Below are 19,178 nucleotides of genomic sequence, written 5' to 3' on the forward strand. Positions count from 1 at the left end.
GGATCCCTTTAAGTTGGAAGTGGGGGCCTTACTCTTTCTGAGATCCTGGCTATCCATAAAAAACCTGGGTTTGGAGCTAAAGTATACTGTAAAAAAGTGTGAAAACTCTCTACTGAAAAACTACACAACTTAGCACACAAATGAGACAAAGGAAAAAAAAACTAATTGCAAGGCATTCTAAAAGGAAACATACATGATTTTATTATATTTGGCTTAATAAAAATATACAACAATTATTAATACATTTATAAACACAGGTTAACAATAAAAAAATCACGATAACAAGCAAAGTATTAGGGTAGAATGTGCAGTCATATAACAAAGTGAATTGCAACACTACTTGCCTAATGCTAAACACATTATATAAGACAATGAAGATTCCACCAAAAGGGAACGATAGCTGTGCTGGATCCAATTAAAAATGTTCAAATACTGCCAGAGCAGTCCATAATTAAGGATGCTCCTATGATCTAAAGAAACATTATCATTTAGTAGAAATCTTTTGAGCAATGTAAATAATTCATTCTTCAAAAGTAAAATTAATTTTGAAATTCTGAATGCCTACCAAAATTTCTCATTTAAAGGGTTCCTGTCATCGGAAAACAGGGTTTTTTTTCTAAACGCATCAGTTAATAGTGCTACTCCAGCAGAATTCTGCACTGAAATCCATTTCTCAAAAGAGCAAACAGATTTTTTTATATTCAATTTTGAAATCTGACATGGGGCTAGATATTTTGTCAATTTCCCAGCTGCCCCATGTCATGTGACTTGTGCCTGCACTTTAGGAGAGAAATGCTTGCTGCTGTTTTTCCTTCTCAATGTAACTGAAGGAGTCTCAGTGGGACATGGGTTTTTACTATTGAGTGTTGGTCTTAGATCTACCAGGCAGCTGTTATCTTGTGTTAGGGAGCTGTTATCTGGTTACTTTCCCATTGTTTGGCTGCAGGGGGGGAAAGGGTGGGGGGTGATATCACTCCAACTTGCAGTACAGCAGTAAAGAGTGATTGAAGTTTATCAGAGCACAAGTCACATGACTTGGGGCAGCTGGGAAATTGACAATCACCACTGAATCAACTATGTTGTTACAATTTGCCCATTCCTGCCTGGGTCCACAATACTCTACTATACACTGTTAGAACAATGCAGTTGTCACTATTAAGATAAGCGTCAAGTTATTGATATGCTTGGCAGGAGCATACATGTTTTATGATATGGGACTTATTTAAGTCAACTATTCATCTTAGAATACCAAAGCACATACATTCTGCTCTACACAGGACAAATCTGTAATCCTGACCATTGCAGTATCCATTTAAATGTGTTATTTCCAAATATCTACTGGAATGTTTAGGCAATCAGGACTGACAATGGGAATTCTCAATTAAAAGGCTCACTGTTTAATGATCTCAAACATACCTGTCCCAATGTCCATTAGGTGTGTTGTCCCAAATATGTGAACTCACTGTTTCTGCTGTGGATACAGTTGAAATGAAGCTATTTTTCTTCCTTGAGGCTGACTGACGGCCGTAAATGGAACCTCTTACTGAAGACTCAAAAATATCTTTTTTTGGCTCCCTAATTAGGAAACGGAGACATGGCACAGTCTTGTGTATGGTTTCCCTAGGAATAAAAATATTTGAATATTTTAATTTCCAAAATCAAATTTTGTTTGTTGTAATTAATTAAATTATTTCAGCTTTTTGACTGATAAAGCACCACTTTTGCAAGCAATAGGGCTGATGTTGTACCAGCAGTCAAGAGGTACGTTAAGCTGTAAATCAAAAATGATTTGCCACGCAGCCCCCATTAAAGTAGGGTCAATGCTCTATCAATACCACTTGAATGAGTTTTCATCTGGTGAATGCTGCTTCGAATTCCATAGCTGCTCGTGTGAACGTTCTTTTCTTTTTTTTTTTTTTTTTTTATTTGGTACAATTACCGCTTGGCTAACAACCTACTACCTTAGTATGCACATTTTTGGATTTCTAAGCTTCCTGGCTAAGGTAAAGACAATAACTTTTGAAGCTTTTTGTGGTAGATGAGGTTCTTGAATTGCTTCTTTAAAAGCACAGAGCAAGACTCTGGGGTAACAATGAACCTCCACTTTTGGCCTAGAGTGCTGCTGTTGTTGTAGGAGTGGTATAGGAGTGGATTGCTAAAGAGATGGATTATTCATCTATAGTGATGGGTGAATTTCTCCCGTTTCGCTTCACTGAAAAATTCATGAATTTCCCGCGAAATGGCAAAAAATTTGCGAAACTCGAATTTTGATCCCCACATTAATTTGCATCAATTTTGACGTCGGCGTTAAAGTCAATGGGCATCTGAATAGTGTTGATGTGTGACGTTTTTGACTCAATCGACTTTTCCAACGTGCATCCAAATTTTTTTACGCCAGTGGGAGTTTTGCAAATTTATTCGCCGGCGGTGAATCGCGGAAATTCGCCCCGAGTTCGTACCTGCCGAATTTAATCACTATTCATCTATACATGTTAATCTGTACAGTTGTTTATAAGAATAATTTCTCACTTTCCCATTGTTGAATTTTGCAATGATTCATGGCCATAATGCATAATGCTAATTATTTTATATTTTTTAATGCTTAGTTATTGATCACATTTCCTTCTCTTAGTGATGTGGCAGACAATATCTGTCTCGCCATATGGTCAAGCTCTCAACAGTGGAGAATTCTGCAAAGTAAAACTCATGAGGAAGGGGATGTTGCAGAAGGTCTGCCAACAGTATCAGCTTTCATCCTCATTAGTATAAATGTTCTATTTTTTTCTTCAGTCCTGTACATAGGGCTATGGTACATAGCATATATATATATATGAGACAAAACATGTACAGGGCTGTTTTTCAAGCAGACACATCAGTTAGCCTAACACAGCACTTACCTTAGCACTTCAAATATCAAATACTTTACCTGTATTTTGGGTGTATTATTCCATAGATAATTGGATTGTAGATCGCAGATGCCTTGGCAATGACTGCTGGGACTGTCTTGGAATAGGGAGTTAAAGATTTACCATGCCTAAAAAAAAGAGATTTATACTGAGCTAAATATAATCTTTTATATCTGCAATATCAAGTTTTGTCATGTTGTGTGTCATGATTTTACCGACAATATTTATTCCCAGTGTATCTGTGCCCACTTGAACCACAGATACTGGAAGCTCAATGATTTAGATAAATCAATGTGCTGATTCACAGCACATTCTCTGTCTTACCTGAGCTTATGGACTAACACACAACATACTGCATTTATAGAATATAAAAGTTATAATACAAGGCTGAATAGAAATTTATTCAAATCCTCACTACCCAGCAGCTCGGAAACCCCCGCAATTTGCATCAGAATTTAATAATCAGACCTGTAACATCTGCTGCTTAATGATTTGTGACAACCCCTAAGATTCTTAATAACTGCCCAAAGCACACTGAGCATGTGCAGTGTCACTGACACTCCTAAAAAAATCCAAGGTGTTGACCCCCTGTGCAAAAGGGACCTGAATCATTACTGTTGTAGAGATTCTGAAACATTAGGCTGATGCAATTAGTTGAGTATATAAAATATGGCATTACCTATATTTGTTTTTTAAGGTTTAGTTCTGCATGTGGACAGGAGATGAACATACATATACAGGAATCGTGGTGGTGTGGTACAGTGTTCCTATGCAAATACAAAGTAGGAACTGCACACACAGCTTTGCCTAGAAATGATGCTTCACCCAATGTATTCGGCCACAGAGATGAACCAACAAGATTAGAGATTAACATATCCCTAAACTTAATCTTATTACTAATAAATATGGTGCCTTCACACTCAGGAATGATAAAAAAATAAAGCGTCACTCTGCAGAAAATTGGAGGTGCCTTGAAACATTTGAAGATGCTAATAGCCTCCATGATGTTCGAGTTTTTTTCGTAGGGTTTTGCCTGAAAACTAGAATCATTTAAGCGATTCGAGTTTATTCCAGCAGAAAACACGATTAATACGAGTTTTCGGGATTCGCAACTCAACTCGCAGAATCAAGTTTTTTCCATTCAAGTTTTTTTTAAAATAAATAACCATTCGCGTTGTGAGTTTATTTGAGTTCATTCAAGGTATAATGAACTCTAACATTTGACCTTTGATAAATAACCCCCAAGTGTATTAAAATGACAATATCCCTACTTATTTTTAGCACAGCAGATGAAGTGTTGCAGACATGCCCTCTGTCTAATTTTAATGTGTTTTTTTATTCCAGCATTCTGCTGCTCCTGTCTGAACCATTATCAGGTTCTATTGATTATGTGTCATGGACATTTATTCTGATACTTGTCAATATAATTAATCAAGTACTTGCATTGAATGCTAACCTAATAATGATTTTTAAAACGGGGGGTTATTTATCTCATATTTTATTAAAAAAACCACAACCAAAATTCCATGCCCGATTTTAGCTTATTTATTAATAAAAACACTCAATTCAACCGGATTGCGGTAAAACTTTTATTGAGCGGAAAATCAAACCACTGTAATTTTTTTAGAGCTTTTGTCCTAATAGCCCAAAAAAGTTGGATTTTCGGCTAAACCCAGCGCAGACCACAAAAACTTGGGTGCTTCTCCCTTTAACTTATACAGGACCTCTACAGGTCTGAGATGGTGAATGTTTGGATTCAGGCTTTTTGCAGCATTGAGGTATAGTAAATATCCAAAAATCTGTTTTTTTCCTCTATTTTTAATTTTAATAACCCCTCTAAATGTTGAGATGTAATAAAGATCTGTTATTAGCAGCCTAATGATATGTGGATAGTTGACATGTTTGGAATTATAGCTGCTGCATAATACTGGCCTTATTTTGTTAATGAAACATTCACACAAATGAGTGCAAAGATTCCATAAGAAAATAATGATATTTAACAAATAATAGCCCAATATTAATATGGGTCATGTACAGAAGAATTTGCACCACTGGGAAACACTGTTCCTCATGCTGGATTTGGTACATGGATCTGCTGGATCTGTCAGCATCGGGAGGTGCAGGCAAACCCTATCCTCACCCCCAGAGGCCCAGATGAACCCTTTGCCTCCAGTTGCCTGCCTATCTTGGACAAAGCACTGCCTAATGCTTGCAACTCTCCATTCAAGAGGCGGGCAGAAGGTCTAAATACTCCATAATAGAGTGCAGAGGCCTGCTGCCATTCTGTACTAGAAGAATGCATTATGGAAATGATTGCAGCTTTTTTTGCACTTCGCACAACACAAGGTTATTAAATTACCCTGATTATGTTATTTTAAAAAGTTACGTTTACTTACTGAATAATAAATTATTGTTTTTCTATTGCAAGTGTCATACCATTTGTTACTTTTTAAAGGGGTTACGTTTCAATTTTTTTTCTTTTTTTCTTACAGTTTTTTTTAATTATTTGCCTTCTTCTGACTCTTTTCAGGTTTCAAATGGGGGTTACGGACCCCATCTAAAAACATATTCTCTGTAAGGCTATAAATGTATTGTAATTGTTTTTTTTCTCATCTTTCTGTTTAGGCCCCCATATTCATATTCCAGTCTTTTATTGCAATCAATGCATGGTTGCTATGGTAATTTGGACACTAGCAACTAGATTGCTGAAATTAAAAACTGCAGAGCTGCTGAATAAAACGCTAAATAACCCACAAATTATAAAAATAAATAAAAACAAATTGCAAATTATCTCAGAATATCACTCTCTACATCATACTAAAAGTTCATTTTAAGGTTAACATCACCTTCAGTTTTGCAGCCAGGCAGCATTCATTGTATTGTAACTCTATTGTAGTAATTTCCATTGGCAGATACAGAATAGTACTACCTCACCACGTGAGGCCTGGATCTGTGGCTAGTTTTAAAACAGACTTACAAAGTAAATACCTAAAACTTCCATTCTATAAATCTCAATGGGGCGATTTTGTGTTGTTTATGCAGCTGCAGAAAAGATACATTCAGTATTATGGGACTACTTTATCAAGGGCCTGCAGAGTGAACTTTTGTGCAATATGTGTTTTTTCCATAACACTAAATTTTTTACTAATGCATTCAGGGTCGGACTGGGGGGCCCAGGGCTGTCCAGGGCCCCCCATACGGACCCCCTGCTGTGCCGCCGCCACGCATGTGAGTACACGTGCGCTATGGTTTTCGAGCAGGAAGGAGCCTGTAAATCTGTAAGTCTGGGTGTGGATCTGGGCCAGCGGGCCCACAAGACCCGGGGCCCACCAAGTTTTTTGCCGGTGTCCTGCCGGCCCAGTCCGACCCTGAGCGCATCAGTGCTGTTGCTTTTAGAGTATCACTGCAAAGGAACTTCATATTTTCCTGTTAATTTTCCTTTTACATGGAAGGAAGCCTTATGGGCAATTTACAATTCAATTAACATAATTACAGGATTAATTTTAACCAGAACCAAGAAACAATCAAGGCTTGGTTTGTTTATTGTTTTTTTTTTGCTTTTACATTTAAAGGGATTCTGTCATGATTTTTATGGTTTACTTTGTATTTTTAAATTACGCTGTTTACATTGCAAATAATGTACTTTACTATTTAAAATTTTATTCTCGAACCAACAAATGTATTTTTTTGTTAGCTGTAATATTGGTGTGGAGGCAGCCAGTGCATTGTGCCTGATCCTGACCTTTGAGAAGGAGCCAACACTTCAGGATAGAACTGCCTTTAGACAGCTATTATTTCTCCCCTGCCCATTGTATTATACCACAACATAGGTTGTGAGAATTGCAACAAAGCAAGGGGTTTCCTGCTTTGGTGCTATTTTCATGTCTACAATGCAAACAAATCCTTCAGCAGAGATGTCGAATAGCTGCTATCCAGGGCCGGATTTACACAGCAGGTGCCCCTAGGCCCTCTGCCATTCAACTCTCCTTCCCCTCCTCTTCCTTTGTGCACATGTGCAAATTTTCAGCATTGAGTATGGAGTAATGGGGATTGATGCACAGCAAATTATAAAAACTATTGTATTTCCTACAAATCACCAGTGCTTCCGAACCAACGAGGGTGTGGTTGGACAGCTTGCCGCCACCCTAAAATTCTACTGCCATAGGCCCAGGCCTTTGTGGCCTTTCCAAAAATCCGGGCTTGCTGCTATCTGGTTAGCTGCCCATTGTTCTGTTGATAGGCTGCTGATGGGCTGCTGGGGAGGTAAGGGAGGGGGGGTGTGATCACCCCAACTTGCAGTGCAGCAGTAAAGAGAGATTGATGTTTATCAGAGCACAAGTCACATGACATGAGGGCTCCTGGGAAACTGACAATATGTCTAAAATTGCAAAATTAAATATAAAAGCCTTGCATACACTGCTGATAGCTCTCTCCACTAGCACAGCCTGACTTTTCTACCCAGCAACAGCTTATCTTTTCCATCCAAAACAATGGTACTGTCTTAACACACCCTGTTTTGCTTATTTAAAGCGAGTGAGACTGGACAAATTTTGTGCTGTCCCATTCTTATTTATACTATTCAGTTTGATTGTCAGTCCTCAGCCAGAAAGTGATATTAAGACATTTAATAGCTGCTAAATGATCACAGTTTGTGGTATGTTACACACAGCAAGGGTGAGAGCAATTTAAATACTATAGCACAACAACAACAGTGGTGGTGTGTGGGTGCTTAATTCAAATATGGTCTAGGTCTGGAACAGCACATGCACTAGCTATGCTTTAAAGCTTGTGTGGATTCACTCTTATAGATAGAGTTTCAAAAAACACAAATTAAATGTGAAATATGCCATCCAACTAAAATGATCACTTAACAGGAAACTACAGATGTTTACTGTAACTAAAGTTCAGCATGATAAAAAAACATGGTTTTTCATTATTCATTTCTCCTCCCAGTTACTGTTCATTGTAATTTTTCCATCAGTGCTGTGATGTTAGAGAATTAATCATAAGCAGATAGTGACCCACAAGCAGCCACACTAACGTCTAGCTATCATATGGATGAGACAGCTAATGGGGTGGAGAGAGGGTAGTGAGGTTTAATGAGTGAGGTACTAAACAGGAGCAGACAGTAGGTAGCCAGGCAGATATATGGGGTCAGGTCAGGCACAGCAAATTCTGTAACAAGTGACATGCCTAGATCAAGGCAGTCAGCAGACACCAGGGAAGAAGATCGAAAATAGGCAAAGTCAAAACCAGAAGGACAGTCAGTAGAAAACTAGCCAGGCAATATGCTGTGCCCCCAACACTGTGAATCTACTGTTGTGGCAGGGGGCATGTTATAGGATACACATGCACATAATAAGCAAGAGCCCCAGGGTTAAAAATCAAGTAATGAGAATATTGAGAAAGCCCAGACACTAAATTATTAAGAGCATGTGTGTGCCCTATCACAGTCACTCTAGTGCAGGGGGCACAGCAGTTAACTTATGTTAACCTGCACCACCAGTGAGGAAGTGGGGAAAAATTATTTTGGTGAAAAGTGCCCTTTACATGTTAGGGTCATTATACAAGTAGGGCAAGTACCTAAAAAAGTATCCATTACCAATGCTTTGTGTCTATGATTAATATTGTCTTGCTTAAAATTTCTTTTATGGTACTATCTTTGTAATAGAGAAGAAGAGAAAATGCAAATAGTGAAAAAGGATTAATGGTTCATTTGCAGTAAATAGGGCAGCGTGGAAGTATTATTGAAATATTTTAGAGCTTTCTAGATAATATTTTCTGCATAATAAACCCCAAACTAATACAGGGAATGCTGAATTTAAGGAGTCTTGTATCCTCCCAAAGCTCACACAATGCAACTGCCACTACTACTTGGCCAACAGAACCTCTACAACCACTCTGGTAATCCCCAATATTTCACTTAAATTGTCAATATTTTATTGCAAAATAGAGGGAATGAGCTTAATGCAAATGTTATCCTGTGATAAAACGGCATATTCATTATTTTGCTGCTGTAGGGGTGGCAATTTCCCTTTGCGCAAACTGGTTATTGGCAATTAATACACATCAGGAATAGTTGGAATGTGTCACATTAGCTGTTAATAATTTATAGATAAAATGTGTAGAAAAAAACAATAGAGTGGCTTCCTTCTAAATAATTCAGTTTTACAAAAAGAGTCAGCACTTACCCAGCCCAAGCAATCAGTGTGACGCAAGCATAAGGAGACCAGGACAGTACAAATACAATGATGATTACAAAAGCAATTTTTGCCATTTTCCATTCATTCTTCATGGATTGAGACAAAAAAGATTGGCGACCGTATGATCCAAGTTTCTGTACATTCCTGCAAAATAATACATCTGTAATTCCTGTGCAATCACTGCACATAATGAAATGGACTGTTCTCTTAGATCCAGCATGGTTAGTCTTACAGAACCTGTGCTACATATGATATAAAATAATAAAAATAGTTTACATTTCCATTTGCAGAAATGTAATAGAATTAAAGTTTTTATAAAAATAAAGCATTCTATCATGGTTTGTTTTTTAAAATAATCAATTGACAGAAAAATCAATAACACAGTCTTTGCAAAATGTATATTTGTTATTAACACACACACACACATACAATTATATTCCATGATATGCCATATTTGCAATAGCTATAATCTACAACTGTCTCATTCCATTACATAACAGACTTAGATGTGTGATTAATATATTGTACAAAGTGTATCTGTAAAGTGCTTTTTCCCATGGCAGGCATCATTAAGATTTTAATCTGTGGTTTTGGGGCATTAAAGAGGAACTGATCCACAACCCACCAGATGTTCCTCACTGTTTAGCACCGAATGAATGTCTATGCGTGTCACTGCCCGCACTCCCTGTTTAGTTATTTGAGTCATACTGTAACTGATATGACAAATTATTTACACAATCATTTTTATCATTTTAATCTGTCCAAATCCCAATGAAGTGCTGTAAATTGTTGCATGGGTGGTAGCAAAAACAGAAGCAGGCTGATTCAATTCAATTTCATGGCAAGCCTACAAAAGCCAGTGTTTACTATGGTATTGAAAGGGCATACAATTGCATCTTCACAGCAAGCACTATGTTAATTAAATGAGCATTCACAAACACAAGATTTATTTTTCAGAACGGAAAATTGTGATCACAGCAGCATTACTTTCTGTGTATGCCAAGTTGTATTCTTACCATGGTAAGCAATGTTTTGCTTTTAATGTTTCCATCATTCTTAAATTTGGAACACTTTAGAAGTGACTGCTTACCACTGAATGACAGAATTCCAGTTATAAATAAGCTTTTTTTATTCTCATTAGAGCTTCTAATCAGTAAAATAAGTTGTCAACATCTATACATCGAGGTTATTTACTAAAATCCAAATTTATCTCATTGTCCCAATTTTGCCTTATTTATTAATAAATTAATCGGATCTGTAAAAAACTCGAAGAAGATTGAGCGAAAACCCGAATCATACGATACGATAAGCTAAAATTTTTACGAGTTTTTTCCAGAAAACCCTGAAAAAGTCGGATTTTCGGGTTAAATCCACCGAAGACCATGATAACTTTAATTTGGGATAGGTGCCTCTCCCACTGATTCGGGTTCGGGCTTTTTGCAGTATTGGGGTATAATAAATATCGAAAAATTTGAGTTTTGCCCCAAAAAGCCAGACCAGAAAAATTTGAGGTTTAATAAATAACCCCCTAATTGTCATTGTGAATCTGCATAGCTGCAGTATAGAGAACATATAAAGGTACACCTGCTCTGGGCCTCATCATGCCTGAGTAAGTTGGAAGCAGTATTAGCAATGTTCAATGTTCAATGCAAATAGGGGTTCCGTTTGTAGTTCAAGTGGATTTCTGATATGAGTCCTGAGAATAGGATATAGCACCATATTCAAAAATGCAGACCAAAATATACATTGATACAGATAATACAGCTTACCTGCCAGTACTCCGAATTGCCAGAAACATGAATAAGTAACAATGTGATATTACAATAAGTGGAATAAAGAAGACGCAACAGCACAGCATCATTGTGTAACTTCTGTTTGACATTGTAGATGTCACATAGTCCCATGTACAAGATATCCTTAAGCCCTCTGGCACATAGGAACCTAAAAGAAAACAAGTGTTCATATGTTGAACCATTTTTGAACACAGGGACTGAGCATTGTCATAAAGGGAACTGCTATATGTTTTGATTTTTTTAAATGTCTTCTATCCATGTATTTACCGATCCGATGGAAACCAATTATCCAGAAAGCCTGGAGTTACAGGAAGGCCATCTTCCAATAGACTCCATTTTAAACAAGTAATTAAATTTTTTTTAAAATGATTTCCTTTTTCTCTGTCATAATCAAACAGTAAATTTGATCCCAAATAAGATATAATTAATCCTCATTATTGGGTTTATTTAATGGTGATCAAATTATGGAAATATCCCTTATACAGAAAACCCCAGGCCTGCATTATAAAAATGTTTAGGCCTTCCAGCACCTAATTTACATAGATGAATTAGGGTTTGGATTCAGTTCGGGATTTGGCCTAATTTTGAATGAGGGATACGGGATTCAGCCAAATCCCAACGAAGTGTATTTGCTGCATCATTAGTAACAGAAGGTGGAAACCTTTAAGTCTTGCAAACCACAGCAACAAATTAAATATTTCATCATATTCATCAACTGTGGGAGACCAATAGCTGCTGATTAACTGCCGTCAGAAACTACACCTAGAGCAAACTTTTCACCTCTTATTATTCTATAGATATTATATTGAAAAATGCATTTCCTTAATTGGAAAGGCATAGAAGTAAGATAGTAACACATTCGGTTTTATGTAAATTGCTACTTTTTAATTATTAGCGTGCTTTACCTATCACAAGTGTACTGTTGGTGGACATTTTGTGCTCCAGAAATGTTTATGAGAATAGATTATTCAACTTACTCCAGCCAAGTAATGGTGCCAAGCTCCACATTAATGAATACATCCAGACAAGGACAATAATCTGTGATGTTCTTTTTTTGGAAGACCATTGAATGGACTGTAGTGGTTTTGTGATAACTATATATCGATTGATTGATATAGCCAATAATGTCATCATAGAGGTTATTCCAAACAGTGCCCCACAAAACGCATACACATTACAGCCTAGAAAATAAGAGGAAAGAGAAATTCAACAGTTGCTTACTAATTTCGTAAACTTATTTTTTTTACTGTTTATGCCTTTTATATAAAAGCAACATAAAAGTAATGGCTCTGTGGCATCATGCCTTTATATGGTTACGGAGCTTTAATATCCTTTAATTTTAGGATACAGGTATGTAATCTGTTATCCGGAAACCCATTATCCAAAAAGCACTGAATTACAGAAAGGCTATCTTCCATATACTCCATTTTATCCAAATAATCCACATTTTTAAAAATGATTAGCTTTTTTTAAAATTATTATTATTATTAATAATAATAATAATAATAATAATAATAATAATAAAACAGTACAGTGCACTAAATCCAAACTAAGATATATAGTAATTATTGGAAGCAAAGTTTATTTGGTTTATTTAATGTTTAAAGACTTAAGGTATTAAGATCCAAATTATGGAAAGATGTTATCCGGAAAAGCCCAGGTCCCGAGCATTCTAGATAACAGGTCCAAAACCTAGACATTTTCAACATAAGTTTATACATTTTTATTGACTTCAAAGAAGAGATTTACTTTGTTCAGAATGTTATATTTAGCATGGCTGCTTTCCTAATTAAGTATGGCTGATATAAATCAGATAATCCTCATGTCAGGCAAAAATTGTTCTTTTCACAAAATGAAAGGAGTTCATAATGAAACCATCATAGTGCTAAGCATTTAAATACACTATCATGCAGCGGATATGTTTATTTTGCTTTTTCCTTCAGATTACCATGCTGTTACATTTTATTTCTATCTACCTGACAGAAACAATGTGACTAAAATTATTCTTTTATATTTTTGTGCTTTATGGGTTATAATGCAAAGAATCATATCTGGACTGAGTATAGTAAATGGCTATGTTGGCACTAAACATTGTGTACTGTATATAATGAAGCAAACTATTGTTTGAGTACTCTTTTATTTTACAAAGAAAACAAACAAAAAGTGTTGTGCTACTAAGGATCACACGCTAAGATTTGGGGAGATTTAGTAGCCCAGAAATTAATCACAATGTAGATTCTACCCGGTGGGAAGGCTTTTCGGGGAGGTTAGTCACCCCAAGAAGAGGCGACTAAATCTCCCCTAATCTTCACGTCTGTCTCTGCCCTAAGGGGTTCCTCACCTTTAAATTAACTTTCAGTATTATGTAGAGAGTGATATTCTGAGACAATTTCCAATTGGGTTTCATTTTTTTATTATTTCTGTTTTTTTGATTAATTTTTATTCAGCAGCTCTCTAGTTTGCAAGTTCAGCAATCTGGTTGCTAAGGTCTAATTTACCCCAGCAACCATGCATTGGTTTGAATGAGAGACTGGAATAGGAGAGGAACTGATTAGAAAGACAAGTAATAAAACTAGCAGTAACAATACATTTGCAGAGATTTACAGAGCATTTGTTTTTAGTTGAGGTCACTGGCCCCCATTTGAAAGAGTGGGTGGAAAGAGTCATAAGAAAAAGGCAAATAATTCAAAAACTATAATAAAGAAAAAATGAAGGCCAATGGCAAAGTTGCTTAGAATTGGCCATTTCATAACATGTTAAAAGTTAACTTAAAGGTCAGACTGGGAAATTACACTCCTGCTTTTCTGCCAAAGATTCCCTCTCTTTTGGAACCAAAAGCACACGCACAAGTAACATACAGAGCAGGAAGACATGGGTACGGTTTGGGTGAGGGACCTACAATAGAAACATTTTGCAGCTTTGTTGGTTAGTGTTCGATGCAGGTTGAGTTTTTCTGACCCGCATATCACTAGAGAGTAGGGTGCACCAAACCCTGCTTTTAAGGGTCTAGCCAAATCCCAGAATCCATGGTTGGCAGAATGCTGCAGCAAATTCGAACATTTCTTTTGCTCCGGAAAAGCCGGCACATGGGCAAAAATACCTGATGCAAATTTTTTTTGTCATATATGTAGAATTCAGATTCAGTTTGGCCAGGCTATTGGATTTGGCTGAATCTTATCTTGATTTTTTCAGAATCAGCTGAATCCTGAATCAAATCCAGGTTTTTGTTGCATCCCTACTAAAAAGTAGTGTGGGAATTGCAGGGAAGCATGGATGTTGAATTTTTTTAAATGCTAAACAACAGTATTTAAAAAAATACTAAACTGAAGGTAAATCTTACTTATTATGTATGTATAGCTTTCATACACAATGGGGCTCTTTAATAAAGACTGGGCAAATTTGCACCTGGGAGTAACCCTTAGCAACCAATCAGTTCATCCAGCTGCAGGTTAAACAGTGAAACAATCATCTGAAATATAGGAAATTTCATCTCTATTCATCTATCCAGACATGGATCCAGACAATGGCTGCTTAGGAAATGTTAAAACTTGAGGCTGAGGCATTAATAACTTCAGTGAAACTTAAAGGAGTACTAAACCCCCAAACTAATAAACTTCCATAGTCCCCCTCCCTGTTCCCCGCTGCACAGGTGTTAATACCTGTAAATGGCCCATGGTCTTTAATTACCCCTCTATGCAGAGTCAGCGCAATGGCGCTCATGGGCACCATCTTCACCGCTTCGGGAATCTTCGGGTCCCTTCAGCAATATCCGTGGCTGTTGGCGCATGCACAGTTGTTCTAAAACGGAAATTTTCTACAACTGCGCATGTGCCGATACGCCGTTTGCTTACTGAAGACTCCTGAAGCGGTCAAGATGGCCTCTGTGAGCTCCACTGCGCTGACTCTGCATCGAGGGCTAATTAAAGACTTTGGGGCATTTACAGGTATTAACACCTGTGCGGCGTGGGAACAGGGAGGGGGACTATGGAAGGTAGGGGGTTTCATTAGTATGGGGGTTTGGTTCTCCTTTAAGGGAAATATAAAAATATAAATTAAACTCTTATTTACTATAGGTAAATCCATCAGGAAAACATAAATATGTTGAACTAAAGTGCAGTTTCTTTTTTTTCCCAATTTCACAGTATCTTATATAATTCTTCAATACATATGCAAATGATTTCAATATGCTATAAAATAGCTAATCTGTGATGTGCATTTAGATGGCGTGAAAATAAATAGGAAATAGGGAAAGTAATTACCTATATCTCCAAGTATCCACTCCCTGTGCAAGCTGCTTAGAAAGCAAACTGGTGCCTGGGTTGCTGACATTAAAAAATCACTGATTGCTAAGTTTATAATAAAGTAGTTGGGTGCCGTCCTCAGCTTCTTGTTTCTGGAGAAAGACACAAGAAATTAAACCTTTAATTCTTGGGTCAATGCAATGTGTTGTCAATTGAATACATTTTACAATGAATGATTCAAACAGATTTAAATAATGCATAGAAAATACAATCAAACCAAGAAAACATAGATAAAGTCTAATGGTTTAGGTCTTAATATGATTGTTACAGCTAAAGGGAAATACATTTCTTCCAAATGTTTAGTTTAATATTTGCTTTTTACAGACACATATGGATGTGCATAATCAAGGCATTGAGATAAACAGTAAAAGCACAGTTTGCATTAGGTGCATAAGAATTAAGATAAGAAAAAGTGTACATAGAATAATGTTGTAGGCAATGGATTTCATTTTTTCCCACACAAATGTAAAGCTGATATTTGGGTCTTGCAAGAAAGCAGCTGCATTAAATAACATTTATTTATGTTTCTTATAACCATTTATATTTCTATAATTTAGAACTCTTTGAATCTGTGTGTGCACAAAAGTGCAGGAGTGTGGAAGAATACATTGGTGCAAACATTCCTTTGATGCTTAAGTTCAATAAAATTGATTCAATTATGATCAGTTGCTTGAATTATTGAATAACAACAAAACACCCTGCGGACAAAACTGCATGACTGAATGTGATTATCCTGTCCTACAGTAATGTAAAAATCATTGTGCCTTCGTCATAACTATTCAGTGTACTGTAAACTAACCATGCCATGATCAATGGAAATTTCAAAGGGTTCACTGCTCACTTATCTGGAAAAGGATTACATGCTCATGATGTTCCATGCGGACATGCAGATTACCAAAAAAACGCTGAATGTTCCAGAAACTCTACCCAAGAATGAAAATGTGCTCAATGTAAACCAAAAAAACATCCTAATGTTTAAATATCTCAAAAATGCTCTCTTTGTAGCAGATATGTTTATTTCAACAAATTTGATGGGTGATGAGCAAGGAGAGTTCTGCTCAAGTTCTGCTCTTAAAGGGATCCTGTTATCAGAAAACATGTTTTTTTCAAAACACATCAGTTAATAGTGCTATTCCAGCAGAATTCTTCACTGAAATCCATTTCTCAAAAGAGCAAACAGATTTTTTTATATTCTTTTTTGAAATCTGACACGGGGCTAGACATTTTGTCAATTTCCCAGCTGCCCCTGGTCATGTGACTTGTGCCTGCACTTTAGGAGAGAAATGCTTTCTGGCAGGCTGCTGTTTTTCCTTCTCAATGTAACTGAATGTGTCTCAGTGGGACATGGGTTTTTACTATTGAGTGTTGTTCTTAGATCTACCAGGCAGCTGTTATCTTGTGTTAGGGAGCTGCTATCTGGTTACCTTCCCATTGTTCTTTTGTTTGGCTGCTGGGGGGAAAAGGGAGGGGGGTGATATCACTCCAACTTGCAGCACAGCAGTAAAGAGTGATTGAAGTTTATCAGAGCACAAGTCACATGACTTGGGGCAGCTGGGAAATTGACAATATGTCTAGCCCCATGTCAGATTTCAAAATTGAATGTAAAAAAATCTGTTTCCTCTTTTGAGCAATGGATTTCAGTGCAGAATTCTGCTGGAGCAGCACTATTAACTGATTCATTTTGAAAACATTTTTTTTCCCATGACAGTATCCCTTTAAATTCCTGCCACTTCAGGGGTATTATTATTGATTTTATTATTTATTTTATTATTATTGATTGTTTTGATTATTGGTTATTATTTTTTCTACTTTAATTATGTGTGTATCCAAGGAAAGTATTAAAATAGTTCTGTACCTGTAAAATGCATAGAGAACCAACATGTTTCCTATAATTCCCACAGAACCGATTATCAGTATGAAGCTCCCAATTGTGTAAAGAACCTGATCTGGGACATCTATTTGTGCGATTGCATCCTGGCGATGTGTTCCATATTCAACAGTCTACATTAGAGGAAGAGAATAAATAAATCAACAAATGGTTTCTAATATCTGATCGTACTCCTATCATACTTCGAATTGTACGATTTTAAAGATTTTATCGTACGATCATATGATTTTCCTTCGAATATAAAAAAACGTAGAAAATTGCTTTGGAAGGTCCCCATAGGCTAACATAACACGTCGGCAGGTTTAAGTTGGTGAAGTATTGAAGTCGAAGTTTTTTTAAAGAGACAGTACTTCGATTATCAAATGGTCAAATAGTCGAACGATTTTTACTTCAAATCGAAGTCGAAGTAAATTTGAAGTCGTAGTATCCTATTCGATGGTTGAAGTATTCAAAACATTACTTAGAATTTCGAATTTTTTAACTTCGTAAATTCCCTCGAATTCACTTCGACCCTTGATAAATCTGCCCCTACTAGTGCAGTAACAATGCCCAGCATTCCGCACTTCTATGTGTTACTAAACTCACACATCCGCTACAGGCTGTGACTTCAGTCAGATGTGACTAATACTCTCGTATATTACAACAGGGGGTACAGATAAGTTTTAAAGAGTCACTTGACAAAAATTGTGCACCAATTATACAATGCATTTCTTGATATGTAACTAAAGGAAAAATAGAAAATGAAGGTAGCATGTTTAAAAAAAACAAATCTGCATACACTTCTTTAAAAGAAAAACACCATATTTTTCATGTATGTTTTATGTATTTCTTAAATGTACAGTGTACTGAAATATAATATGAAACCAAAAAAATACTGTTGTAAAAGTAACACCTTTTGGTCTAATTATGTTGGTAATTACAGCAAGATTTTAGAATGTCTCAGTTCCTGTCAAACTAAAATGTTTTTAAAGCTTGCTGTAATTATTAAGCTACTAACAAAATGCAACTATTTATATAAAAAAGTATGCATTACCCTGTAACTTACACCTTTATCTGTATCTTTTAAATAAAGTATCTAGTATATTGTGTGACTACTGTGTATTTTGTAGCTTGCAAAAATATGAATAGTTCCAGTCTACAAACCTTTGACTATATATAAAAAATATGTATTATTAAAAATGTGACTTTTCATGCAGCCCGTCCTTTAAACATTATGAATGAAATATTTATTTATAAAGAAAAGACCATCTATATTGTCCATGACTACAGGCTGGTAGGTTTCATCTTCTGCATAGAATTTGTAGGAGCAGTTTTAATTATTGGTGAATTGTTACAACAGGCTTCAAACTTTCAATGAAAAAAAGGCATGATTTACTTGAGAGCTTTTTATTGCTATTTGGGGGACAAGAAGGAATTGGTATTTCCTTTGGTTCCGCTTGTGCAGGTCATGGCAGGAATAGAATGAAGTGACAGCTAACACTTCTGAAGCTGAAGCAATCAAGATGTCTTCTGTGGAAACATGACAGCTCACAGGACTGGGAAAGTATTGGAAGATAAGTGATAAAATATAATATGATTAAGTTCAGAGCTTGAACTTTATTGATGAACTTTAACATTCCAGTACTTTAGAAAACCTTTATTTCATTACAATCACATTAAATCCTGGCATAAAAACTCATCCTGTTCAAAGTTTCTAATTTTCCATTTTTAAAGAATGCTTGAAATCACAGAAATCACATTGAATGCTGACTATATACTCACATTAACTATGTTATCTTAAAGGGGTGCTACACCTTTAAGTTACATTTTAGTATGTTATAGAGTGAACAATTCTAAACAACTTTTACATTTGGCCCTCTCCTATTCATATTCCAATATCTTATTCAAATCAATGCATGGTTGCTAGATTGCTGACATTGCAAACTGGAGAACTGCTGAATAAAAAGCTAAATAACCACAAAAAAATAAAAAATGAAAATAAATTGGAAATTATCTCAGTCTATCACTCTCTACATCATACTAAATATTAACTCAAAGGTGAATAACCCCTTTTTTAAGGAACGTAAAAATAGCCGTGATCCCCGTTT

At 36.2% G+C, this 19,178-nt stretch overlaps 1 protein-coding gene across 5 annotated transcripts in view; it reads right to left on the reverse strand.

Annotated features, from left to right (window-relative positions):
• Positions 1-19,178, reverse strand: part of XB5957215.L (melanopsin-B-like L homeolog) — a 59,540-nt gene that overhangs the window by 13,476 nt on the left and 26,886 nt on the right. For 4 of the 5 annotated variants that reach the window (XM_018254519.2, XM_018254470.2, XM_018254564.2 and 1 more), the window contains 7 exon segments: positions 17,059-17,204; positions 15,162-15,295; positions 11,880-12,083; positions 10,879-11,050; positions 9,098-9,253; positions 2,927-3,034; positions 1,417-1,620 (listed from right to left, as the gene is read on the reverse strand). In XM_018254519.2, the coding sequence (XP_018110008.1) occupies positions 1,417-1,620; positions 2,927-3,034; positions 9,098-9,253; positions 10,879-11,050; positions 11,880-12,083; positions 15,162-15,295; positions 17,059-17,204 (1,124 nt within the window). 5 annotated transcript variants of the gene reach the window in all.

This window comes from Xenopus laevis, chromosome 1L, assembly GCF_017654675.1.
Source record: "Xenopus laevis strain J_2021 chromosome 1L, Xenopus_laevis_v10.1, whole genome shotgun sequence".
Taxonomy (NCBI): domain Eukaryota; kingdom Metazoa; phylum Chordata; class Amphibia; order Anura; family Pipidae; genus Xenopus; species Xenopus laevis.